General features: G+C 36.3%; 2 protein-coding genes across 4 annotated transcripts in view; both read left to right on the top strand.

The window, feature by feature from the left end:
* LOC129800383 (melanotransferrin) overlaps nucleotides 1-3,442 on the top strand; it is a 49,291-nt gene extending 45,849 nt beyond the window's left edge. For both annotated transcript variants that reach the window (XM_055844724.1, XM_055844725.1), the window contains one exon: nucleotides 2,865-3,442. In XM_055844724.1, coding sequence (XP_055700699.1) covers nucleotides 2,865-3,108 — 244 coding nt within the window. In that variant the 3' untranslated portion in view covers nucleotides 3,109-3,442. The remainder of the gene's footprint in view (nucleotides 1-2,864) is intronic.
* An 80-nt stretch (nucleotides 3,443-3,522) lies between these two features.
* LOC129800380 (phosphoacetylglucosamine mutase) lies at nucleotides 3,523-25,267 on the top strand. 2 transcript variants are annotated; one of them, XM_055844720.1, is made up of 5 exons: nucleotides 3,554-3,759; nucleotides 15,061-15,712; nucleotides 19,584-20,026; nucleotides 24,040-24,526; nucleotides 24,613-25,267. In XM_055844720.1, exons 1-4 carry the CDS (start codon nucleotides 3,659-3,661, stop codon nucleotides 24,509-24,511), a joined length of 1,668 nt encoding a protein of 555 aa, XP_055700695.1. In that variant the 5' UTR covers nucleotides 3,554-3,658; the 3' UTR covers nucleotides 24,512-24,526; nucleotides 24,613-25,267. The 2 variants fall into 2 exon arrangements, with proteins under 2 accessions (XP_055700696.1, XP_055700695.1); XM_055844721.1 differs by having other exon boundaries at nucleotides 3,523-3,759; nucleotides 24,040-25,267.
* Nucleotides 25,268-27,258: the final 1,991 nt, after the last annotated feature.

Genomic DNA, 27,258 nt, shown 5'->3' with positions numbered 1-27,258 from the left:
AGGTGTTCCAAGGCAAGATTCTGAATTTGATTCAGCCACCTTGTCCTAGGTCTGCCTCGAGGTCGACGACTTCTCACAATGGCTTGCATAACTTTTCTGGGGAATCTTTTTCTATCCATGCGCTGAACATGTCCATACCATCGAAGTTGTGATTATTATTATTAATCGTATCGAGATATATTCATTACAAAGGTAATCATTTTTACAATGTCCATATCCCGTGTTAGAAGAATCTGCTAGTCCGTTTGTAGACTCGCCCAGGAGCGCCTTCCCTGCATTGTGGATGCTTCTTCCATGCTCCCGGAGTTGTTGGGCGTAGGCGGTGCATTGTATTACGTTATTAACACATGAATTGCCTAAATTAGACATTCAGATCTTTGCACCGGGCGGGACTCGAACTCACAACAGTAAGTCGAGCCAGGGAATCGATCCGCCCAAGAGCCAACGGTCTTGCCTATTGCGCCACTGATTCCCCGAAGTTGTGATCTCTCAACCCGAAGAAGCAGCTCCTCGACTCTTAGTTCTTCACGAACGGCTACATTCCTCACTCGATCTCGACGAGTGATTCCCTTAACCGCCCGAAGGTACCTCATCTCGGCAGCTTGTACTCGCGATATTATACTTTCGGTCATTACCCAAATCTCATGACCATAGGTGAGAATAGGAATAAACACAACTTTGAAAACCGATAACTTAGCCGAACGGCTGAGCTCGGCCTTTCTCACCACGCTTCCACCAAGCTCCCTCATTACTGCAGAAGCTTGACCGATTCGCGACGATAGTTCGGTGTGAAACCTATCATCACTCGTGAATAACACCCCGAGATACTTGAACTTCTCCACCTTTGTCAATGCTTTTCCATCAACATGTATGGTACATTTCACAGGCTGTCGAGAAATCACCATTACCTCCGACTTTGTCGTTCATCTTCATACCTATTTCGGCACATTTACAAATCGGTCAAGTGCGCGCTGAAGCTTTTCTTCGGAAGATCCAAAAAGAACCAAATCATCTGCGAAGAGGAGATGGTTCACACTGAAATCCCCAATACGAATCGCATTCTGCCCCCGACTGCGCTTCATAATCTTGTCCATGTTTATTATGAACAATAATGGTGATAAAACACACAGTAGCATAAAACACACTTGGCGCAGTCCAACACCCACTTGAAAACCTTCCGACTTGGATCCGTTTACACGAACACAGCTACTACAGTCTCTGTATCCTATATACCTGACTTAAGACCTCTTCCTCTTTGGTTAAAAGAGTTCCTTCCTTGGATGTTACTCCTTTGATGGAATTGCTCTTCTTCCCTCGGAGTCTTCGGACTGTTTGCCAGAAAGTTTTGTTTGCCGTCCTGTAGTCAAGCTCCAGCTTTTCACCGAATTTTTTCCACACCTCCTCTCTAGCGGCTTTAACTGCGAGCTTTGCAGCCTTTCGCGCCTTAACATAACGATCACGAGAATCAGAATCCTTACGTTGTATGTACAACTTGTAAGCCTTCTTTTTCTCTCCAACGGCTTCTTTTACTCCCGGTGTTCCCCACCAAGATGACCGTTTCACATTGTTCGTCACATTAATGCGCTTAACGCCACAAGAAGGAAGACTGTGGAATTTGTTCAAACCTTTCCTGTATGCCCTTCACAAATTTTTCCTCAACGTCTTTCTTCTTGAGACTCTCCCACCTAATGCATTTAAGCACTTTGCTCTTACCCTTAGGTAGAGCGGGAGGGTCTTCGTTGAGGTTAATTTTTGCAAAGAGCAGGTGGTGATCAGTTGACAGTTTAGCACTGTTAAAAACTCGAACGTCTTGGACAATTCTTCTATCAACACCGGGAACCAGGACAAAGTCAATTATTGACTTAAGTCCTCGTTTTGTGTCTTCCCAGGTGTATTTATGAATCTCTTTGTGCTGGAAAAAGGTATTCATGATCGAATAACCTTTGATTGCGCAGAAATCCAGCAACATTTTACCGTTCGGGTTCTCACTCTTATCCCCGTTCTTCCCAATCACACCCCTCCATGTCTCAGAGTCAACACCAACATGGGCATTGAAATCCCCAAACAATACAACTGAATCCGCTTCAGAAGATGCCTTATTCAGGACTTCCTCCACTTCATCTAGGAAAGCTGGGTACTCTGACGATGCGTTCCGTGCGTACACCTGCAGCACCGCCAGGGAAGATCTCTCACGTTTGATCTTGATACCCATTACTCTTCCACTGTGTGTCCAGACATCACATACCCTGTCTGACAGCCGGGGGCTTGTAAGTATCCCCACACCCGCCTGTGCAGACATTTCCGGTGCCACTCCGGACAGGAAAAGTTGCCACCCTTCCTCAAGATCCACAGTTCCACTACCTCTTTGCTTAGTGGACGAAATACCAATTATATCTAATTGGAATCTTTTTGCTTCGCTCTTAAGCTCCTGATGCTTCCCTGTGAGTGAAAAGATATTCCATGTAGCCATTCTGAAGTGCCGTTGTCGTTGTGGTAGGCTTGTCAAACCTGATGTCACTCCAGAGCCTCTTCCGTTACTCTGGTGCCCTCCGACCCCGGGACTAGCGGTTGAAGCAACAGTTTGTCCATTGTCTCGCGTAGGTCGTTTCCGGTGCAATCCGTTCGTCATCCGAGGCTCTTTGTTGTGTTTTTTGCTGACAGGTTACTGTGACAACAGGGTGCAAACCTGATACACAGGCCTCCTTTTACCCAGGAGACACTGCACTTGCACTGTCAACCCTGTAAATTTTCTTTCTGCAAGACTGTGGCGCCATCTGAGAAAATGTCTAAATTATCGACATTCTCCCAATTTTTTTGTCAAAATGCTAATACAAAATTTCTTTATGCATTCAATGTCTTTGCAGTTTCAGCATGTTCTACTCCTACCCGCCCTATCATGATTTAATCTTCCAAGATGCTACGAGGCAACTGAAGGTGATCAGTCCGGAAGAGAGGCGGTACGACAAGTACGTAGGGAAGGACTTTATGCGTGCAAGAAGGATCACGGACTGCCTGGCAGGTGGGAGTCAAGTGACGATAAATCGCATGCTTATTGCACTCATCACCGCCTTCAGCATCCTCTCAGGGAGGATGTTCCTGCTAAAGTAGATCTGATAGAAGTACCAAGATTAGAATAGGCAATAAGAAAGTTGCATGATGTACATAATAAGATTTGTATCTCTTGCAGCACCAAATCCGTGAGATGCTGCGAAATGAAATTTTAAAATGTTTTAGGAACATGAGATAGTATTCCGTCCGGATTCCGTCCATTTTTTTACGTATTTTTTATAAAACAGTGAATCTCAGTATATTTTATCAACGCACACCGAGCCATTTTAGAAAAGCAGTAGAATGTGTAAAAGAATTGTTTTTTGTAAGAAAAAACTAAATAAAATTTATTGTAATTTCAGGGAAGATCTAATAAAGATTTTTCGCGCGGAAATTTGAATGGTTTTTATTTTCCCGCGCATGACTTATCGACAGATCGACATAGTGTCGACTAGAAAGAGTGGGGGAAAAGTCAGACGAATGTCAGCAGACGTCGGCACTCCTCCCATTTGTCATACGACAGCGTGGCGAACAAGTCGCCACTGGGTTGCTCTGTGGAGTTTTTTTGTGTGGAAATTCGTGAAAATAGTGAAATAAATTGTGTGGAAAAATGTCAGTGAACTTGCGTACCGTGTACGCCTTTGCCAGGGAAATGTATCCCAAGAAGGTGAAGGGAGATATTCAGTATGGAACAGCAGGATTCCGGACAAAGTAAGTTAGTGGCCTTCGGGTGGATTTCCCACCCTTTTCCAACCCACAATTCTCGCCTCATTTGAATGCCATCGCCTCGCTAAAAGATACTTTACTGTCCATTTCACCTGCTCACTGTCTCTCGCCAAGGTGTGGAGGCCCAGAAAGTGAAGGTGAAATTCCTCTATTGTCTCCACCTTCACACTCTTACAAGTCAGAGAAAGACCAATAGTTTATCACTTGCACCTTTCGCTATCATAAACCCATTATCTCATAGCTAAAGCTCAGCAAATGCTAACCACAGGCCCCAATTCAATTGATACTATCTTCCCTCTTCCGGCCCAATTAAGACCTCCTCAGCCAAAAGAGTCACTTCCTCACACAAGGCATCACTTCTGCGATTCATCAATCCCCCAGCCTACCGCGAAACCGCGAATAACAAATTTTTGTGGCCTACTCTGATTTGTGGTGAGAAATTAAAATTCTCAAATTTCTGATCACATCTCAAAACAGCCTTGCTCAAAGGTTACAAGGAGGATCATTTAACCAGTCTCGGATGACTCATTGATGCGCTCAATAAATTTTCCGCTACATTTTGCCTCATGAGCTCTTTTACGAGATGAAAAATCAGTGAAGCAGATTAATGGATCTTCACCAATTGTCCCAGAATTCTTTCTCTATGCAACAGTTTCAATGATCTTCCCAGTCATGCGGGTGAAACTGTGACCCTTCTATTGAGCGTCTTCAGCTATTTCCCCAATACATCGGGGTGTTAATATGTTGAATATGTTGCTCAAGAAGCGTAGAGTCTGTGACTGATAGGCCTAGTTAGACACAGAGAAATTCCCTGGAAATATTCACATTTTCCCGGCTAAATATAAAAGAGTCCGTGTGGCGACAGAGACTGACTCACAGTGTCTCAGAGTAGAATTGCAAAATCCACATAGATTGAAGATAAAAATCTGATTTAAAAATCTATGATTATTCGGGATCAAGATCAAGGTCTTACACCCTCCTTATGTGGTTTCCGACGGAATATTTGTATTGTGAAGAAACCGGTGAGCGTCGGGGATATAGGGCAGCTCAGAAAAACAACGATTCTTCCCAAAGCTTTCGGCTCAGTCTCCAAGCCTTCCTCAGTGGTCAAATCTAACAATTCCTTGCTTTGTCATATGGTCTAGGGATGCACAGGGCATGGGATTTTGAGGGAACTGTACTTTAATTTCTAATATTTTGTTAATTTTGTAGCAGTTTACAATATTTTAGCTTCACTCTTTTTGGTTTTCTTTGTGAGAACTAGTCCAAAGTTCAAAAGTCAAACCTTACTACCCTCATTCTACAGTCAAGTGTGCTAATCCGGGCGCTTCGCTATCTGGATCAGGGGCCAATCAAGCCCAATTATTATTAATCGTGTCGAGGCTTTAAAAAAAATTAACAAAAACAAAAATTAACGTTGCGTGGAGCCCCTATGGGTCTCCTGAAGACAAAGGACGTCACATTTGTTTGCTACCCAAAGTTCACAAAGAAGATCTTCTTTGATCGTCGACAGGCCCTCAATATTCATTGAAATGACATTGAGAGCCGGTCCTGAAAAGGACCTTTTTGTAGTTAGTGCTGTCATGACCACCAGATAAAAATCTGTGAGTTTACACTTGCGTTGTGGTTGAGGTGTTCGTGTGTTTTTTCGATACTCAATTTTTAGCCTCGAAGTGAAAGGATTAGTCAGTCCCCGGGGACTGTCCAGGAGCACCGATTTAGTTCTAAAGAGCTCTAAATACACGTGGAGGTTCCTTGCCATGCTCCCAATCAAGCCTAATAAAAAGTGAAGATACTTTTCACTTTTCCTTGAAAAAATTTTGCAGATATTGCATCGCGACTTAAACAAATTTGCTCGTAGTTCTTGTATTATTTCGGCGAGCATTATGAAATATGTATTTTCAGATAGCTTTTAATGCACTATTTCGAAATATATCAGACTGGTAAGTCAATTCTCTTTAGGAAAAAACTTGCCAATAGTTTTCAGTGCCTCTATGCGAAAACGTATGGAAAAATGAAATGTTGAGAGGCCCCTGATCTGGATCGTTTATGACTAATCCACTTAAAATAATATTTTTATTTTTATTTTTATTTCCGTAATACAGTCGCTACGGTAACATAATACAGTAGACTCTCTCACATTCGGGCATATGGGACCGAAATGTCAGCCGAATTAGACAGAAATTCGGGCGACAAACTTTTTGAAATGCAAGGTTGTGAAGCTTGTGAAATGAGGTTGTGAAGCTTCGTACGGAAAATGATATCTAAGATTTGAGACTTTTTACTGAATGACACACAAGCCAAATCAATTATACCGATATTTCAAAAAAAATCTCTCATTAGGTTCTTAATTCCATCTCACAAAATTTCTGAAAATTCTTGGGTTTCATCTACAGCAAAATGAAATTTAGTGACACTTTTACGAAGTTGCCCTGATTTGCTCAGCTGAGTACAAAATTTTTCCACTTATATAGGCTTTATATTCCCCGTAAATATTACACAGGGCACAAGAATTTGCACATCAGTATTTAGATGGAACTTTCATCTACTTGCTTTCATCGTTTGTAGGAGGTATCATGCGTTAAAACATCAAATTTGTGCTACTTTTCTTGCACATGTTTTTGGACAATTGTAAAACCATTTTTGCACTACATTCTGAAAATCAGTTTAGTGCTTGCTTATTCTCTCATGATCACATTTATTGTAATGCTTGGATTACATACAAAAACACATGAAAACCCAGGGGCATGACATTTCCTATGTTTCCCATATATTTCTACCGAGCCGAAAAAACTTTTGAGTTTATTAGCTATTTTCTGTCATTGTAGAATGAATTAGCAAAAAATACTAATACAAAATAAAGGCCAATTTAATAACGAAGAGGCAACCGAAAACCCTAAATTGGCAACGTACGTAGTTTTGGAGATATCTCGTGAAATGTGTACGAAAACAAGGAAAAAATTACACTAAAACCGGTCGCTTTTTTTCAGAGATAATGTCACTCCCCTGTGAAAACCAATAAAACACCCTTGAGAAATCTGAGAAACACTTGCAAACCCTTAAGAATTCCTTAACATTACACAGAACTCTTGTGGAAATCTTGGTAACCTACAGCAGCAAAAGAAACCCACGACGAACTGTTGAGTGCCTTTAAAAACTATAATGAAAACAAATTTAGGAAACCCGTTAATTGGGGAAAGCGCGCTACCTTCGGACGATTTATGCTTCGCACAAATCATTTTTTGAATGTGTTATAAATTAATTTGGCCCATTATAATATTATATTATATTTTAATAGTTAGTCCAATGCCTCAAATTTTCAGAAAAGAGCTATGAGTGAGAGTGCAACCCATAAGGAACATGAGAAAACTTGAATTGTCCGAAGCTTGAATCGTCCGAAGGTAGCGCGCTTTCCCCTACATACAAATTTGTCAAAAATTCGGATGTTTATGAATTTTGCAACATATTTCTTTGCAAAGCAGCAAAACTGTTGCAATATTTGCAAAAAATTATATTTTTATCATAAAAATGAAACTTAGATTCGCGATTCATTAGGATGAATTACGCCTTAGCTTCGTGAATGTTTTAAAAGAATCAGTGGAGCGAGACTTAAATTGTGAAAGCGATGACAGAAAGACATTTATGTAATTATTAATTGTTAATAAATTGAGCAAAAAAATGTAAAGAAGAAACAACTTTATGCTGTTGAAATTAACAAATTTTGGAATTTCCAGTTAAGATGTATACTTCGGTCGAGATGATTTTCGTTTCGCAGTAGGGGAATCTCTTATTAAAATATAAAGTAACAAGAATCCTACAGACCTCATCAGAGGAAAATACTAAAACAACAAACTAAACCCTCAACAATTATGTTTCTGAATTTAGAAACATCTTGTAGGACATAGAGTAAACTTTCGCTAATTCGGCTCTTTTAAGATCGGGCTTCTTTTTAATTCGGGCAGTAGTTACATTTGAAAAGTTTGTTGACATTTTTTAAGTTTGATTAGTTCTGTATGTAACTTAGTATGAGTATGCAGATGAACAAAAAATCGTTGCGATTCAAACAGTTTGTCGCCCGAATTTTTCTATAATTCGGGTGACATTTCGGTTCCAAATGCCCGAATTTGAGAGAATCTACTGTACCTTCTATTTGATACCTGTTAATCCCTACCATGTTACGATTTTATCATAATTTCAGTTGCTCTCATTATAATTACGTTGTTAAGACGTTTCTCGGATTAAGTCGTTAGTGTGTGTCTAGGGCATAACACGGCTGTTATCTGACATACGTCTTAATGGTCATTGAATTTACAATCTGTACATTAAATTCTTTCAATAACCATTTATTTGTATTGTGTAACTATCTAAGTATTGAACTGGTCACTCAGAATTGATATCAAGAACGAGAATCAAGGAAATTATTATCAAAATCGACGCCATATATAAATTTAAACTTCAGAAAATTACAAGAAAATGCATTTTTAGACCTCTTTCGACCATTTTCAAACGTCCAGTGAAGGACTAAAATAACTAAAAATCATTTCCCCACAACAATTTGGACAACAATTAAAGATTAAACGATAGAACTGAGAATGTAGGATTTCTACCTGTAAATCTTGAATCCCTGAGACACTTCCTTTCTCAACTCTGGCCACAAGACATATGTCGTACGCCATGAAGTTTCCACGCACGAGAATAAATATAAACTTTGTGGGCAAATCTTACTGAGAATATTGCCGTGGGGGTGACCGAAAGTGCTCCAAAGGTGTTTTGTTGAAGATATTTCTGAGGGGGGACAATGACACATTCACGACAAATTCCACGCGACTCCCGGATTTATTTTTAAATGCCACACACTCACGGAAGAAGGCAGTTTATGAAGGGAGAGAGACATTTGGGCGATATTAACATGCATATTAAATTGAGAGTCTGTCTGACCCTTTAGAGCGTCTGATTTTGCTTCACTTCCCATGTCAAGAATATTGAACAGGGGAAGAGCACGTCGTTCAAGTGAGAATACTGGAGGAGGTCAAAGCGTAAAAATAGTCGCAGGGTCAGTAACCACTTAGCCAAAATTTTGATATTATGTTTTCCGTGTGGTAGATGAGGATTTTTATTGTTGCTATTTAGGCTTTTTTATTGATTAATCACGGCAGATTAAAAAGACTTTTCATATGGAGCAATTTTCCTTGGATCGAATCGGTTTTCAAGAAATCATTGAATTTTCTGTGAAATGATCAATTTGATCAGGAAATTTTCCCACAGGAAATCGTTTCTAATTGATCATAAAATCAATAATATACTTTCAAAATTCCTGTATTTTTCCAATATGTTTTCTAAGCAAATATTCGTCTTTTATTTTTGAGTCACTGAATCTCTGTTTGTTTTTCCTAGAAGTCATACTAACTAATGGTTTCTAGTTATCAATTTTCCTAAGGCTCACCTCAAGTTTTCCATGTATATGAACTTTTCAGGAAATATCCCAGAAATTCCCAAGAAAATCCATTCAGGAAATCCAATCACAGAGGTGATAAAGAAACTCTGAATTTATAAATAGTCAAATTCTCCAAATTCCTCACTTGATTCACAGTAAAAAGACTTCAAAAGTCTCTAAATTTATTTACATCCAACAGTTTTTTTTTCTTAGCATACTTCCATACGGTAGTCGATGAAATTCAATAAATAAAACTATTTAATTCTCATTAGAATTTGCAATGGACATTTGGGATTCCGAAGTGGCACTCAAGTGGGGTTTCATATGGGGATTTGTTTACTATAAACAAATAACATTATTAACGACTGCAGCCAACACGTGTTTGCATGAAACATGTGAATAGAGATCACTTTTTGCTTCCATTGACGCTCAATTGTGCGGTTAATTTGGAATATTATCTTACCAAAAGTATGACGAGATGAAAGAAAAGACTGAATTTGTGCTTATTGTTAGAGTAAATATTTTGGTTAATTAAGAAATGTGTGACTCTGGCATATTTTGGCGATCAAATACATAACTGACTTCCTTTTAGATTTCTTTGTTTATTTTTTTCTTTAGAAAAATAATAACAATCATATTGCTGAATCAATAATTTTATTCAATTGAAATAATTTATTATACCAGTTAACATTGAATTAATTAAAAGTAATTAATTAATGTATTATATAATATTCTGTCTTAATGGAAAATGTGTGGATTACAAAAGTATTGATCAATATTTTCCATCGAAAAAAAGAAACTGTGTTTGGTAAAAGATATCAAATGGTGAAGTAATTCATACTTATATACAATATAATCAAATTTCATCGAAATTTAAATTGCGATTTTCAAGATATATAATATTGAATTTCCGAAAATGTTTTTCGAAAGTTCGAATTTGAATCGTATGAAGTTTCGGCGTTCTGAGGTTTCTGAGGAATTGTAGCATTCAACAAAACCTGTCCAATTCACTCAAGATCTAAGTAATATCTAATTGGAATATTAATCCGAGATATATGCTATTCCTACAATTAGTAAAAATTTGGTGGTCGTCCGATAGGGTAAAATTGCGAAAGACGGATTCAGAAAGAAATCATGTTTATATGTCTTGTGTGATAAAACCTTCTCAGGCTTTTCGTAAATTACGTTTTTCTTTTTTATCGAAAAAATACCACAGGCAGTTTAGAAGTTTGTTAATTTCAAATGACCCTCCTGCAAAGTTGTACTGCAAACTCTTGAACAGTAGGGGAAAGTGGTCTGCCTTTGAACGAAAAATGATGTTCTAAATTTGAGATTTTTTTCAGAGTAAACTACAACATGAGTTTTACTTTGCACTACACCAAAAAATTCTCTTGTTCATTGAGCTTCTATGCTTACCCCATTCAGGACTCGCAAGTCCTCAGTTTTTCCTGGTGAGAAACTTGAAAATGTGATGTCGATATATTCAAAGGCAGCCTGCATGGTCTGCCTTTGAATGTGGTTAGGCAGCCTTTGAATCTTAATTTTTCACTGAGAATATTAGGGCTGTAACATTAAACGGCCCATAATTGATTAGCATGAACCCTAATGCACTCAATAAAACAATCACTGTAGTCAAGAGTCATTATACAACAACATTTTTTACATTTTTCTGAAGCACTGTTTTTCACTTGAAAATTTGTAATATAACGCCATTGAAGTTGCCAATTGTCAGTTTGAAACATCCCGGCCGGAGCAAGATAGCATGTTATAAGTATTTCTATGACCTTCGTCGGACCAAAGTAGGAGTTCTATTCTGCTCCTGGACAGGAAGTTGTCAGACGTTTCAATGTATGTAAAGAGAGGATTCAAAGGCACACAACATTAAGATTCGAAGGCTGCCGCAGAGCAATATTTGCAAACTGTTATCACCCACAAAATTTGTCTCATCTGAATCAAAATGTATTTGGAGAAATACCATCCAAGAATAACCTTCTATGATTCACAATAGAAGATTTGTTCGAAAAATTATTTTGATAGTGAAAAAACACATGAATTGTGGAACATCAAAATTACAGTTTAGAGCACAGTTTCGTTTTCTTGCCCTAGCACCTAGAAAATAAGAGCTAGGGTCTGCATTTTTTGATGACTTGTGAGGATTATGAATAGCTATCTAATAGTTAAAAGAAAAGAATTTATGCTTTAAAGAAAAATGAAAAAATTACAATATTCAAAGGCTGCCGCATTCAAAGGCAGACCACTTTCCCCTAGCTATGGCCATTTTAAAATTATTTTGTCACTTATTGTCGATCGGGTTACGGAAGTCAAAGAAAGTCAAGCTAGTTTTCGTTCAAGAGATCTAATGTCCAGTTGAATTTTCAAATTATCCACAGTTAGAATTACACCATGGGATATTCAAATTTATCCTAGAAAGAATATTGAGCAAATTACTATGTATTCCGAGTTAACACCTCCATCCCTATTCATTTGAATATTTATCGATTTGATTTAAACATTTTTTCACTAATTCATAAGCAAAGAAAAATTTCATTTTCTGAATAATTGTGCCCCGGTGTATCCTACTAAAATTTGAGTCCGAATGTATGTCAGGAGGTGAATAATTTATAAAACAAAATTTGGTAATGTTTCAAAATGTCAGAATCGGGAGGGAATAGGGAATGTATATGACATCACCAACTTTTAGCCGTCCAACGAGATTTAACCTTAATCGAAAAATATTGTCGTAAGTATTGTCGTAATAGCCTTGACAGACCTGAGGATTAGCCGAGAGACGGCTTAGCGTAATTATATTAGAAATAATGGTCAAATTCCATCATTTTCCACAGAGTCATCTCTCGACTTTAGTCGTAAGTGTGTCTAGGGCATAAGGCTTCTTGTTATCTCTTTTTGTTTTCTCTCCCGAAACGGTTATACGACGGGCGGAAAAGTACGAACGGATTTTTAGCGGATATGAAATTGGTAGTCTGCGGTCTTTAATGGGCTATAAGCCAATAAGACCTTATAGATAGGTAAGGTGGGATTAAAAAATGAAATTGGTGATCAATGCGTATTATTAGTGTCATAACGTGTATATTCTAAGTTTAGTCCCGATTTGAAGGGCTCTGGCTTAGTGGTCAGAAACTATGAATACAGAATCTAAGATTGTAGAATTCCAGCTAAAAATTGATGTCTTTAACATGTACAGAAGCCTTACTAAATGTGGTATTTTTCACCGCTTTTGTTTCTATTACAGCTTTTGAATGCGTTTCTACGTTCTAGACTACGTTGGACTTTCCTGTCTTTCCTGCCTTTTCCCTCGTGTGATTTTTTTTTTCATTTTTGGATTATGTTTAGAGATTACCCTGACGGACATTTCATGCACATACGAATATACCATTGAATAATTTCTAATAACCCCAATGGATTCCTAATAGCGTTTTTTTTTTTTCAAAAGTTAAAAATACTCAGAGCGTATTTCTCTACCGAATGGTATAATGTTTGGGCTTGTTTCATAGGTCTTTAATTTTTGGCAAGACTGAGTCGGTTTCAATAGGTCGTGAACCGGTAGTGAACCAGCTAGCATGTACGTCACAAATTCAAGTACTTCGAAAATCGTTTTGTTTGCATCTTTTTGTGATACCGAAACTATCTAATTACTACTTCTATACGAAATATAAAGGGGGGGAGGGGGAGCTTAGGCATGCATTACTTTTGAAAATGCATATTTTTAGGTTAATAAATTAATACATGGAACTTTTCTGCATATAGTGAAACTAACAAAGTTTATGGTTAGTTGAAATGTGGTTAAAAAAAAAACCATCCTCCGCTATCAATATCTCGTTCTATTCCTGTGAGTTTCAAAGAATCAAGCATTAACTCATGTCATGGATATCACTCATATGACATACTCCCTCCGTTCCGAAATGAGTCGTACGTTTGGGAAAAATTCTTGTTCCGAAATAAGTCATACGTTTGGGAAAAAATGGGATTAAGGGAAAGTTTGTTGGTAAATGTTTTGTGTATCAACGATTATCTCTTGTAAAGAACTATTGCTAATGTCCAGCACTAAAATTGGGGACCAGTCTTGATGGTATGTTGAGGAACGAATGTCTTATTTTTGGCGTTTTATTTTCAATCTAAAATGGGTGCAGAATAGTGAGAGATATAGACTTGGGACCTTCGGGGACCCCCCCATAAGTTGACCCTGGGACCATTAATATGTTTATTTTGCCCTCACCCTCCTCTTACCCTCCAAAATCATGTTTTTTGGGATTGCTCGAAAACACGTCGTGCGATTCCTTTTTTTCAATTCTGGATATGTTTTAGAGAAACATATAAATGGTCCCAGGGTCAACTTATGGGTAGTCCGCTGGAGGTCCCAAGTCCCTATCTCTCACCATTTTGCATCCAGATATTCGAACACATAAAAAAAAGGATGTTCTTTGATTGCTCATTCTGCAAAATTTGAGATATAAAAAGTGTAATATCGGTAATAACTGTTGAGTTCTACTTGTGCATACTAAAAATTTAGAACAAATTCTAGCCAGTAATGTTAATCACAGTCCATCTTGCAGTAATTAACTATCTACCGGAGATCTTTGAAAAAAAAAGCGAAAAATGGACAATTTCAACATATCGATTCCTCAACTTACCATCGTGATAGGATCCCCATATTATCCCTGAACATGGAGGATAGTTCATACATAATATATTTACAAATAACAAAAACATTCTGTGAAACCATTCCTTAATCCCTAATTTTTCGCCAAACGTACGACTTATTTCGGAACGGAGGGAGTATTAATTTAAATTATAATAGCCGAGTTTATTGTAAACCATCAAAAATCAAAGATCGAAGATCAAATCATCTTTTGATCTTCGAAAGAAATTTCTTACAGTCCTTTCTTGCAATGATTACGACTGACACAGTAGTACTGATCTGGTGCAATCTCTACTTGTATTCATGATTGAATTGTTAAGTTTATGTTTATGAATTGTAAAATACGTTAACTTGTGACTTATATGTGCCCATTTCAGTATTGTTAACATTATTTTATATTATTTATGTTATAATGTAAGCGGCTTATACGATCAGTGATTCAGGAGCTTTGTGCCGTTTGCCTGATGAGATCAGTTGTGAAGTCAGTCGGTAGTCGCAATATTGGAGATTGATCAAATTAATTTGAATTGAATTTTATCTAAGGGCCCAAATAAACTCAAGCTGATCCTCAAGAATATTTAGCCTACAAAATTTGGAAGCGAAGAATGATTAGTAATAGGAAATTTATGCAAAGAACCTCTAATCCTAATCAATGATCCTAATCAATGTATGACAGTTTGGGGTAAATCTATATCGCCATGCTAAATATTGTCGAGAATCAGCTTGAGTCTTTTGAGGTAATTAAGGCCTTGAAACTTATTATATCTAAAACTTATATTACCATAAGCTTCCCTACACCTATCACCCTCTTTAATAAATCCTTCAATCACGTACAAATTTTGATACTTCAAGCCTACACTTCGTGTTTCTAAAATTATAAATCGATTTAATAAAAAGAAAATCACAAAAATGGAAAGCCATAAAAATATAGTTGAGAAACATAATTTAATTATCTTTTAATTGTAACAACCATCAAAACGCTATTCTCGATTGAATGAGAGTCTTTCATCTCGAGTTAGTCTGCAATTCCTCAAGGTGATTTCCTTGGGACAAGTATCAAAAGAATCACTTCCTGTTCTCTGGTTTTTTCTTTTCATTCTCCACACATAACTCTGCTCAAGTTGGAATGCTGAGTGGGAAAGTTTTCTTTTTTTTTTTAATTCTGGGTGTCTCTCGCTCTTTCTTGTATTTATAGAGCAGAGAATTTGGATTATGTAATGTACCGGATGGGATTATTGGCAACTCTGAGATCGCGCTTCAAGAATGGAGCTGTGATTGGGGTGATGATAACGGCTTCGCATAATCCGGAGCCGGATAATGGGGTGAAACTGGTGGATCCGGAAGGGGAGATGTTAGAGGCCAGATGGGAAAAATTGGCCACGAGATTGGCCAATGTGAGTGATCAGGAGCTTGAGCAGGAGATTGCGGCGGTGATTCAGGAGGAGAATGTTTGTATTTCTGCTCCATCGACGGTGTATGTGGGCATGGACAATCGCTATCACAGTCCTAGGCTACTAAAGGCGGTCTGTGATGGGGTTGTGGCCCTTAAGGGCGGTGTTAAGGAATTTGGGATCCTCACAACACCAATGCTGCACTACTTGGTAGTTGCAGCAAATACCAGATGCAGCTACGGTACTCCAACAGAAGAGGGCTACTACAAGAAACTCATCACGGCATTTCAGAACATCAGGGGTACTACAACAACTCATGGCAACTACACAAATCGCGTCTACTTCGACGGGGCCAATGGAGTGGGAGCGCGAAAGATGATTCAGTTCCTCAAGCGCATGGATAGGGGCCTAGACGTTGTGGTGTTCAACAGTGGTGAAGGAAAGATTAATCATGAGGTGAGTGAGATGATATTTTCAGGGAATAAAAAAATATATATAATTGGGGAGTTTACAGCACAGAAAGTCTGGAACAGATGTTTCAAATTCGCTGAAAGATTCTTCTTCACACGCAACAAGATCCTCAATATTCTCACTGCATTTTATTTCCCACGCATTTCATGAGGTTCTTATTAGTTTTTTTTTCAGCGAAAATGTGTTTTATATTGAAGTCAAGATAAGAAATTGGCATGAAATGTGTTGATTAATTAACTATCAGTTGATTTTGCGAAGAAAACGATTGAACGTATAATGGAAACCTCAAAGTAAATCTTTTTCAGAAAAAAAAAACACTTTGTTAGTCACTCTTTGATTTTTTCTTTGCCAACGCCTTCCAAAAAGAACAATTGCATTTCAGTTTATTCTAAAGAATATTTGTCATGATTTTTTACAACGTTTTTTCGATTGAGGAGAGGTTCTTGACTCATGACTCAATAACAATCGAAAATTATGATGCTATTTGAAGAATAATATTCTCGTTATTATTTTACAAATAAAAAAATATATTTTCCTCAGATTTAAAAGAAAATCGTTCTGTTATACAAATTCTCGTCCCAAATTCTTGCAAAAGTTATACCGTCTCTCTTTAATTTATAGTAGACGAGCTTTGGTATTGTTGATGAAACCTCTTATATTTTTCGTAGACACTTGTAAACATTGTTTAAAAATAACTTGGGCTTTCAGCAATAAAATTTTCATCATTTGGGTACAAAAAGCAACTTTATTACAAAAGAAATTTTTCAATCACAATTTCTTTTAAATTAAATATGTATTTATAATTTTTATTTGCCATAAACCATCAAAAAATGACAATCAAAATCTCTGTTACGATAAATAAAATTTTAGTTATCACACTAGGTTTTTACCTTTTGAATAATGGTGGTAATGCTGCTATTCCAATGATAAATTAAAAGAGAAAATATTTCTCTTGGACATTTTTTTTATAGTACATGACTGTTCTTAAGTGCTTCTGCATTATAGATTTTTCTTTGTGTTGGTTTCTGTCTCGACTATTTCCCCCAATCCTCGTCGTATTCCAAAATCATCAAACAGTCGTGGCAGGACCTAAAGATTTCTCTTCTATTTTTTCATTGGAATAGCACCATTATTCTAAAATTAAAATCTTCATTTCTTCTACCAATAATAATAATAATAATAATAATAATAATAATAATAATACCGGGCTAGAGTTCAAACGATAATAGATATCGACCTCAGTTCTTCGATGACCCTCCCCCATGAGTTAATATTCTATACAGGGGTCTCGGTCAAAATCCTGAATGAGTGAAGTTCTCAAAAAGTCAAAATCTCGAATTGGTCAAAATCCCGAATTATCCAAAATCCCAAAAGCTAAAATCCCGGAAGGGCCAAAATCTCAAAAAATCCAAATGTTGAAAAGCTAAAATTACAAACACCAAAATCCCGAAAACCAAAATTCCGAATGGGCCAAAATCTCGAATGGGCTAAGATCCCGAAAAGCCCAAATCGCGAAAAGCCAAAATCTCGAATGGGACAAAATTTCGAAAAGTCAAAATCCCGTAATTTAAAATTTCGAATGGGACAACATCACGAAAAGCCCAAATCTCGAAAAGCCAAAATTCCAAATGCCAAAAGCCCGAAAACTAAAATCCCGAATAGACCAAAATCTCAAATGGGTGAATATCCTAAAAAGCCCAAATTGCGAAAAGCCAAAATCCCCAAAGTCAAAATCCTAAACGGCAAAAGCACAAAAAGCCAAAATCCTGAATGGGCCAAAATCTCGAAAAATCCAAATGTTGAAAAGCCAAAATTACAAACACCAAAATCCCGAAAACCAAAATTCCGAATGGACTAATATCTCGAAGGGGTAAGATCCCAAAAAACCCAAATCGCGAAAAGCCAAAATCTCGAATGGAACAAAATTTCAAAAAGTCAAAATTCCGTAAGTTAAAATTTCGAATGGGACAACATCACGAAAAGCCCAAATCTCGAAAAGCCAAACTTTCAAACGCCAAAATCCCGAATGGGTTAAGATCCCAAAAAGTCCAAATCTCGAAAACTCAAAATCCCGAAAACTAAAATCCCGAATGGACTAATATCTCGAAGGGGTAAGATCCCAAAAAACCCAAATCGCGAAAAGCCAAAAACCCGAATGGGACAAAATCCTGAATAAGCCAAAATGCCGAAAAGGCCAAAATTCCAAATTCTTAAAAGTGTCGTGTATAGTAATATGTAGTCCCGCAATTGCACCCCCGTTTGCTGGAGGCAAAGGGAAATTTTCTTTGTGTTGGAAAACTTTATTTCACACATTATCATCCGTATAATAATTTTGTCCCTTTTTAGGACTTTACGTTTTCGAGATTTTGGCTCATTCGAAATTTTGGTTTTCAAGCATATTGACCCATTCGGAATTTTGGCTTTTCGGAATTTTTGGGCGGCATCGGCGGTATGGCGGTATCGATCTAAAGGCGTTTTTCTTCCTCACCTCTCTAATCGACTCTAACGATTTCTTTTATTTCTGGATATGTTTTATAACTAGTTCCCCTATAGATCGAAACAAATTTCGAAGTCTAAATTTAGATTATATCTGGGTACTTATTATTTCACATTAAATTTGGTCAAATTTGTATTTTACAAAAATCTTTAAATTTCCAACCCAGCTTACTCGGCCCAAATCGGGAATGGATCGGGTAAAGTATGGGAAGTCTTCGCACATAGGGGAAAGTGCGCTACCTTCGGAAGATTCAAGCTTCGGACAATTCAATTTTTTCAATATGTTCCGAATAAATTTCACCCATAGTTTTTTCTGAAAGTTTGAGGCATTGAACTAGCTATTAAAATATAATATTATAATAGGCCAAATTCATTTATAACACATTGAAAACAATGAATTGTTCGAAGCATAAATCGTCCGAAGGTAGCGCGCTTTTTCCTACTTTAGCTTCGAAGTTTTCATATTTTTCCCGTAATCCTATATTTATTTAATAAATCTGTCCTATCTGATTCATTAAATGAATATGGCAAAAATGTGAAGTGTTGGAAACCAGAATGTAATGCGAAGACTCAAAGCCTTTCCCTACTTTTCTCAAATATTGTTATTTTATTTGTCTTAATTTTTTTTTGGCCTAAAGGTCAAACGGTAAGATACTTGATTTGATATCGTATTTCTCCTGTTTTTGATGAATATTTCATTTGTTATAATGCTACTGATTTCTATTCATTTCTTTCCATGATTTTGAATTGATAGTTATTTTCTTTCCGAACTACAGATTTTTCTGAACATTTTTATATGATAAATGAACTGGTTTAAATTGATAACAAGTGAAAATTAACTTCATCGAAAAATGTTACAGATCCGCAATAAATGCGACAATTTATATGCAATCAACTTTGAGGTCATATTTTAGCATAAAACTTACGAATTGGAGCATTCTTAATAAGCTTTACACAAAAAGAGGACGTATAGAGAGTGTTGTATCAAATTCAAATACAGAAAACTTGTCCGATTTCGCCAAGTTAATTCTAGTAAATTCTATTGAAATTTCGAATTGTTTAAATATTTCAATAAAATTAATTTTTGCAAGAATTTTCTAAAATCCAACAAATAATATCTACGGCAAAATAGGCCAACAAAATGCTAATGAATCGAAAACTGACAAAGGGAAGTCTTCAGCAAAAGTTTCTTTCAATGAATTTAGTTTAAATGAAATTTCCTGTGACTTTCCTCTTACTTTTCCTTCTGTTATAGCTCCCTAATTGATATTTGCTCAGCACAATTTCCGGTTAGCTTTTCCCGCCTTTGCGTTGTTATTGAAAATCCATTCTCCTCCCTTTGCTTTCACCCCGAAAATAGTGCGGAGCAGATTATGTGAAAGTCCAGCAGAGAGCCCCAATTGGGATGCCAGAGGTTGAGGCAAATGCCCGATGTGTGTCAGTGGATGGAGATGCTGATCGTGTTGTGTATTTCTTTACGGACGAGAACAATTGCTTCCATCTTCTGGATGGAGATCGCATTGCTACACTTGTAGCAGATTATCTCATGGGACTTGTACGAGTGTGCAATATCAATCTGCGAATGGGCCTGGTGCAGACTGCTTATGCCAATGGAGCCTCCACGGACTATATTGAGCATCAGCTGCGTGTTCCAGTGGCGTGTGTCCCCACGGGTGTCAAGCATCTCCATCACAAAGCCACGGAGTTTGATATTGGAGTGTACTTCGAGGCCAATGGGCATGGGACTGTGATCTTCAGCAAAAATGCCAAGCAACTCATCAAGAAGACGGCAGAAGATGACAAGTAAGTTTTTTACACATTTAGAACTCGCAAAGACTCAATCTGATCCTTCAGAATATTTATTTGGCTTGCAAAATTTGGCAGTAAAGGATTAGGTAATCGAGGAATTTATAAGTCCTCAAGGACAGTTTGAGATAAATCTTTACTCTCATATTTTACAGGCTAAATATTCTCAAAGATCATCCTGAGTCTTTTTGGACCCTTACCTAATATAAGTTTTAAGAATATTTCATGCCCTGTGATCTGGCTCAAACTTTCCCAAAGTATTAGGTGAGATTCTTAACAAAATCTCACCTACTATAATCCTAACAAAATTTCATGTCGTCCGATCGACCTCAAATTTGGCCAAAATGTGTTTCGCCACTTCCTGATTCCGAATATATATGTGGCTAAGTTACGTTCCCGGCCGGCCGGCCGGCCGGCCGCTCTTTGGAGCTTAATAGCTCCTAAACTAAAAAAGATATCGACTTGCGGTTTTCGGCAAAGGTTATATATCGGGTGAAAATTGCAACTTGGTGCATAGACCCCCCACCCCCCACCCCTCCTTCCGCCATTTTGAAGACCCCCCTTTTTTTGTTTTCTCAATAGCTCCGCCCCTATGGTATTCAGCGGACTCAAATTTTAGTATGTTATAGCTGGGCCTTAGAGCTTTCCATCAATACCAAACTTAAGGTCCCCCGACCCCCCTGACCCGAGCTATAAGGGTCTAAAAAAAATTTCTTAAAATGGCCATTACTCCGGTTCTAATTGTCAGAATTTAAAAAGTGAGGGCTTTTTGGAAAGCTCTCGTGAAATGCCACTTCCCCTTCTAACATCGCAAGTTCATAAAACCACCGCTAGGGGCGCTTTTTTTAAAAAGAAAATTTTTAAATCTTAAAAGTTAAATAACTCAAAAATTCCATTGTGCATCGGGCTGAAAATTTAGTATGTTGTAGCCGTTGATTACACCTATCAAACAAAAAAAACCTTAAGTCGATCCATAACCCCTGACCCGAGCTATAAGGGGTCAAAGTTCGAACATTGACCGGCCTCTATCTCCGGTTCTAATTAACATAGCGACCTAAATTTTACCTTTTTGGTTTCGTCTCGATGAGCACTTTCAGATGGAAGTTCAAAAAGTCACCACAGGTGGCGCTGTGATAGCGTCAAAATTCATCGAAATTCAAAGTCACTTTTCTCAAAAACGGCATTGTGCAAGTTAATGAAATTTTAGTATGTTGTAGTCCAGTCTAGGACGTTTCCAAAATGGTGCGTATGCGCGCTGTGGTTAAAACAGAACCGGAGATATGAGGGGTCAAAGTTCACGAAATTCAAAAAATCATATCTCCGGTTCTATGCGACCGATTTTGATGAGTGAGGGCTTAAACGAAAGATCTCACCAAATGCTACAACTTTCTAGAATATTTGAACTTCGTGGGACCAACACCAGGGGCGCCACAGTCGAAAAACCAATTTCAATATCACATAACCTCAATTATCTCGACTGTTGCTAAACCGATTTTGATGATTACTTCGACACAATTGTAGAACACATTTGTCTCTACATTTCGTCCATACATCATTTTCCGCTCAGACTACGCTATCACTCCGATTTTGCCGTTTAAGTGTGAAAAAAATGATTTTTCCCATAAAAACGCTTTGAAATCACTCAGATGCCAATTTGACTGCCTCTACTCCACAAAGACACTTAAAATAGGGTTTTAAATGGAAAGTCCCACAAAATACAACAATTCTTTGAAATAGTTGAAGCTCAACAAATGACTACTTGGGGCACTCTGGATGAAAAAACGAGTTAAGAAACAAAAAACCTCGCTTATCTTGGCTTCTGAGTAATCGATGAGATCATGTTCTATGGGAAAATTATAGTGAACATTCTGGTCTACATTTCATCCATATATCACTATTCTATCAGTTCATCCAAATCCTTGATATTTTGGTTTAAATACAAAATTTGTATAATTTCACGAATTTGATTCAAGATAACTGAATGGCGTCTCCCAACTTCAGCTCTAAATCGAATTTGCATGCACTCCGAGTTAGCTCACGTTAAGAATCTCACCTACATAAGCCGGTTAGGATTATCTGTCCCTTTTTTCCTAACTCCCTCATCACATGCCTAAACACTTATCCGGCTGTCCTATTCAATTTTCAATTTTGTCCATAAGTAAAAAGCATAAAAAAGAAATCATTTATGGCCTCTCTTAAAAAAATATTTAAAACGACTTTAGTGTTATTAATAAACAAACTTACATTGTTTGAAAAGGTTTATCGTAACTTGATTTCCAAGTTAGAGAGAAATAGCAATAAAAGAAAATAGGGTAAATTGAGCTAATTCAAAACCTGCTCCAAATGGAAATTTTTCGCTACTCTAAATGGAAACGTCATTGTTTTCATGATAAATACAGTACTAAATTACTATATTTATATATTTTCTATACCACAGTTTCATTATTCAGTTAATTTTGCTCCAAATAAAGCGAAAATCCATTCATATTCACAAATTTTAATTTGTTAATTTCTCAGAAAAATTAAAAGTGTACCTTTGCACCATCGAAAACCACATCGTGCGAGTTGAAGTAATTCGTCGGATATCGATGTAATTATTACTCTTTTTCGATGTAAATTTTCATCTTGACTGAAGTATATGCTTAAGTGTTTTCGTTTTAAGAATATACTTCAGTCAAGAAGATTTTTGTATGGCAGAGTTCATATGGAATAGTAACTAGAAATATTCCTAATAGTGTTTCATGAAGACATGTGCGTGCATCATACGTGATATTTCTCTCGGAATATAGGGAACTTGAGATCAATAAAATATTAATAAAGAAAATGATAAAATAAACAAAAACATAAAATTTCAAAATCTATCCATTTTGGGATTTAAAAGAGTTATTTTAACTCCAAAAAATATTTTTTTAACTCTTGAAACGAGTTATTTTCAGTCTTACTGTGTTATCACACTTGCACATTAAAATTTTAATATAATTCACATTAATTGTCGCTGGTGAGAGTTCAAATGTGTAATTTGTGTGTTTGAATCATTTTATATTTAAAATTTGATCTATTTGTTGATAAAAAGGTAGACTTGGCCCGCAAAATATGATATAAATTGATTTATAGCATTAATGCGAAAAATTAATGCGATTTTCTCTTTAATTTTTGAATGTGAAAAATATTTATGCTTTAGGTAAATTTAAACTTATTTCTGCAGGCCAAGTCCACTTTATCAATAAATAGAAAAACCCGAAATATTAAGTGACTCAAAGACACAAATACCATATTTGGGCGCTCACAAACGACAATTAATGTAAATCACATTAAAATTTTAATGTGCAAGTGTGATAACGCCCTTAGAACGAGTTGTTTTAACTCTCAAAACGAGTTATTTTCAGTCTTACAAAGAGTTCTTTACACTCTTTTCTCATGTAGATTTTAGGAAAAAAAAACTTTAAAAAAAACTCTTCCGAATATTACACCTAAATATAAGTAAAATCATCTCTCAAATATAGTTAAACGAAAATCACAACGAAAAGGAGTCAATTCAACATCGATTCGAATAAGTTTTACTCAATTATTTTTCTGAGTGCTATAATACTCAGACAAATTTCATATCTTCAGATTGAACTCAAACTGTCAATGTCTTTGCCAGTCCCTGATTATTCTGGTTTTAAGTGTAAAACTATAAAACTAGAAAAACTAATTAGGATACCTAAGTAGGTGTGTGTCTCGGCTAATTTGTAAAAATGATTTTTTTCTATTAAATCTCGCAACTGAGTATAGAACTAGTTACTTAAGCTTGTATTTTTAATGTTTATGATAGAAAGCTTTTGAAGCAATAATTAATAATTAGAAAAAACATATACAAAATCTAAAAAGGTTTGTGTCCAGGATAACTTTAAAAAATGGTAATATTTTTCAATTTAGTGCCCGTAATCTTGTCACTGTATAATAATGCTACTGTATAGTAAGCAATAAGGAAGAATCCTGACAATGGTCTCTTCCTTAAATCTTTTCAGTTTGAATGAAGAGCAACGAAATGCCGCAAAGACATTCTTGCAAATAATTGATCTCATCAATGAGACTGTTGGCGATGCCATCTCAGACATGCTTCTCGTGGAGACTGTTCTGCTGGCCAAGGGTTGGAATCTACGGGATTGGGTGAATACCTACACCGATCTGCCCAATTTGCAGCTCAAGGTCTCAGTTGCGGATCGCAATGTCATCACCACGACTGACGCTGAGCGCATCTGTGTGACTCCTGAAGGACTACAGGAAGAGATTAATGCCCTTGTGGCCAAATATCCACGAGCTAGGGCCTTTGTTCGTCCCTCGGGTACTGAAGACGTGGTTCGGGTTTATGCTGAGGCCGAAAATAAGGAGGATACAGCCGTTTTAGCCCATGAAGTGGCTTCTGCTGTCCATCGGCTTGCCGGAGGTGTTGGGAATCCTCCGGAAATTCCCAGGCAATTTGTCAACTCTCACTATTGAGAGCAAGGAATAGAGGTAGGTCAAATGGACAGTAGGTAGGTCATCTTCAATGTGGGTCCAAGTTCATTTTAAGCAATCACTTGTCAGTTTTTTTTTTGTAGTGACTCTCAGTGGCGAGATCTTTTTATAAAAAAAACCCTTTCTAGCCACTGATTTGTGATCCCATTAACTGCCATCTACCAACTGTTTTTAAGGCAGAGATTCCTTTACAGGAATAGACACTCTGTCCAAGAATATACTTCAGAACTTATATCTCAAAGGAGAAGAAATAACTCACCTAGAATCAAATGGTGTGTGTCTTAGATAAAATTGTTGAAAATTTCTTTGCCAATTGCTTGCATTTTGTCATCCTCTTCAAGAGGTTGGAAACAATTTTAACGTCTATATTTTTTATAGTGGATTTAAGAGATATTTTTTCTGTAGAAATGTATGATTACCAAGATCGGGTCGATAATTTATTATTTTTTATTTTTATTTTGTTTTTTTGTACCTCTGAAATTCTTTTTTTTTCTAAAATTTGTTTTTTTTTATTTCTGTGCCCTGGAATTTTTTTTTCTAAAGTTGAGATTGGATAATTTTTGTACAACATTCCCGAAAGACATGAGAACATACGATAGAGTTAAAAAAAAAAGATTATAAAAAACTATTTACTTTAAGCACAACTTAACTCATAATTTACAAAATATTTTTTTTCTTTTCTAATGGAATTTCATGAGAAATTTATAATGTTGGATCTTAATAAATTAATACCATAGATTTAGGGTTGTTTTAATCAAACTTTCAGTTACAGAATAATTAGTGGAACTTCTCCTGCTTTTGTAGTTTTCTCCCATATTTTTCAGAAGGTTTGTATTTAATTCCTCGAGCAAATTTTGCATAGAAATAATTTTAAGCCACGCCCTCTTCAAAAATGAGCGACTTGGTTTGAAGAAGTTTTGATTTTGAAGTTCTTCAATCACAAGTAGATTTTGATTCTCCAATAGTTTCTTGGATGAAAGGTAAATGGAACTCTATTTGCACAAAAAGTCGTTGAAGTTCGAAGAATTCAAATTAAATTTCGAATTTTCATACAAAATTTTCGAACAAGGTGGGGAAAATTTATCAAATATCACTAAAAAGCTGTTGAACGAGTTACTCAGTGATTATGGAGTGATTAAATACACTGCTGGCAATAATCATAGCTCCACTTTTTCATACTGGAAAATCTTTGAAAAAAAAAATTTTTGGAAAAAAATAAAAAAATCATTTGAAGGTATTTCCAAACCGATATGAAAAATCGCCATTTTAATAAAGATTCTATCACAGTACTCACAGTTCTAACGGTATGAAATTCTAATGGCGATTTTTCATATCGGTTTGGAAATACCTTCAAACGATTTTTTTATTTTTTTCCAAAAAAGAATTTTTTTTTAAAAAATTATCAAAGATTTTCCAGTATGAAAAAGTGGAGCTATGATTATTGCCAGCAGTGTACTGGGACAAGAACAGTAAACGTCGTTGTTCTGCTTTATTCCTCACAAAAATGTGAAGACCGTCACATTTTGATACTTGAGCACTTCGAAATTCGAACAGGATGTGTCTCAGCCACCTTGCGGAATTATCTAAAAGTAAGAAAGTCTCTTTTTGGATCTTCAAATAGATTTTCGAATTTTTCAAGATCTACTTCTGTACGAAAAGAATAAGTACGCTTCAAGTTCAATAATTGGATCGGTCTTTATAAGGTGATTTTTAAACTATTAATTTTTTTTAAGTTAGAAAAACGTTCTAGCAAAACCCAATGAAATTATAAAAATTATCGGGCAATCCCAAAACTAAAATTCCCTGTCAAAGATGGGAATGGGTCATGTCCGGGCTAGATTTTTAACGCAGAGGCCTTCAGTTCGATCCTTGGGCCAGCCGAAATTCAGTCTTGAAACAATTTACACTGCCTATAATATACTTATAACTTAAAAAGAAAAAAATATGTTTTTAATGCATTAATGGCAACATCTTATAATACAAAACTAATATTATCGTTTTCACGATCTCCCAGAAGACCTCAGAGATTTCGAATACTCAGGTACTTTTAAAAACTTTACCATTCTATAACTTTCACGGAGATTACTTTTCTTTTTCGAAGCGAAAAATGTGTCTTTCGAATTCGAATCATTTTCCGAAATTGTAAAAACATAAACCGTAATACCTTTATCGTCACCTGTGATTTCCAGTGTTTTCCCGTATACGAACGGTTAGTTTTCTTTTTCGGTTAACCCTTTGAGGACGATTGGAACACCGGTGTCCCATAAAGAAAATAATTTTTCCTGACTACCTAAAGTTATTTGTTTTTTATGCCTGTACATAATTGTAAAGTAGAAGGTTGAAGGAATCTAGAATATTTTTTGCAAGTCTCTAGCTATTTGCTATGTAGTAAATATTTAAGCTCAAAAATTGCGAATTTTTAAATTCTCAAATTCGTAATTGATTTATTTTTTATTCTTTAAATTTTTTAAAAGTAAAACCCTTTTGGCAATAAAAACTACAATACTCATACCTAATATTTTTCATTTCAGCTAAAAATATTATTCATTGGTATTGTCAGAAAAATTACTTAAATTTTTGGGTTGTTTTTGTCCCTATCGTCCATGGAAGCACAAAATACACAGAATCAAACTCTGTTGGACTTTCCAAGGTTAGATCTAAGACTTATCATTGATTATATTTCTCAGTTTAATTTTTATTATTGATTTTCAATCCGTAAAAAGTGTCTC

The sequence above is a fragment of the Phlebotomus papatasi genome, chromosome 2, assembly GCF_024763615.1.
Source record: "Phlebotomus papatasi isolate M1 chromosome 2, Ppap_2.1, whole genome shotgun sequence".
Lineage (NCBI taxonomy): Eukaryota > Metazoa > Arthropoda > Insecta > Diptera > Psychodidae > Phlebotomus > Phlebotomus papatasi.
Note: the sequence above shows the minus strand (reverse complement) of the source record. Positions and strands in the feature narration are given on the sequence as shown.

Excerpts from the sequence above, each read along its gene's own strand:
- LOC129800380 (XM_055844721.1), top strand. The coding sequence starts at position 3,659 with ATGTCAGTGAACTTGCGTACCGTGTACGCCTTTGCCAGGGAAATGTAT. Across the intron at positions 3,760-15,060 it reads ACAGCAGGATTCCGGACAAA|AGCAGAGAATTTGGATTATG; the intron begins GTAAGTTAGTGG and ends TTGTATTTATAG. Across the intron at positions 20,027-24,039 it reads AAGACGGCAGAAGATGACAA|TTTGAATGAAGAGCAACGAA; the intron begins GTAAGTTTTTTA and ends AAATCTTTTCAG.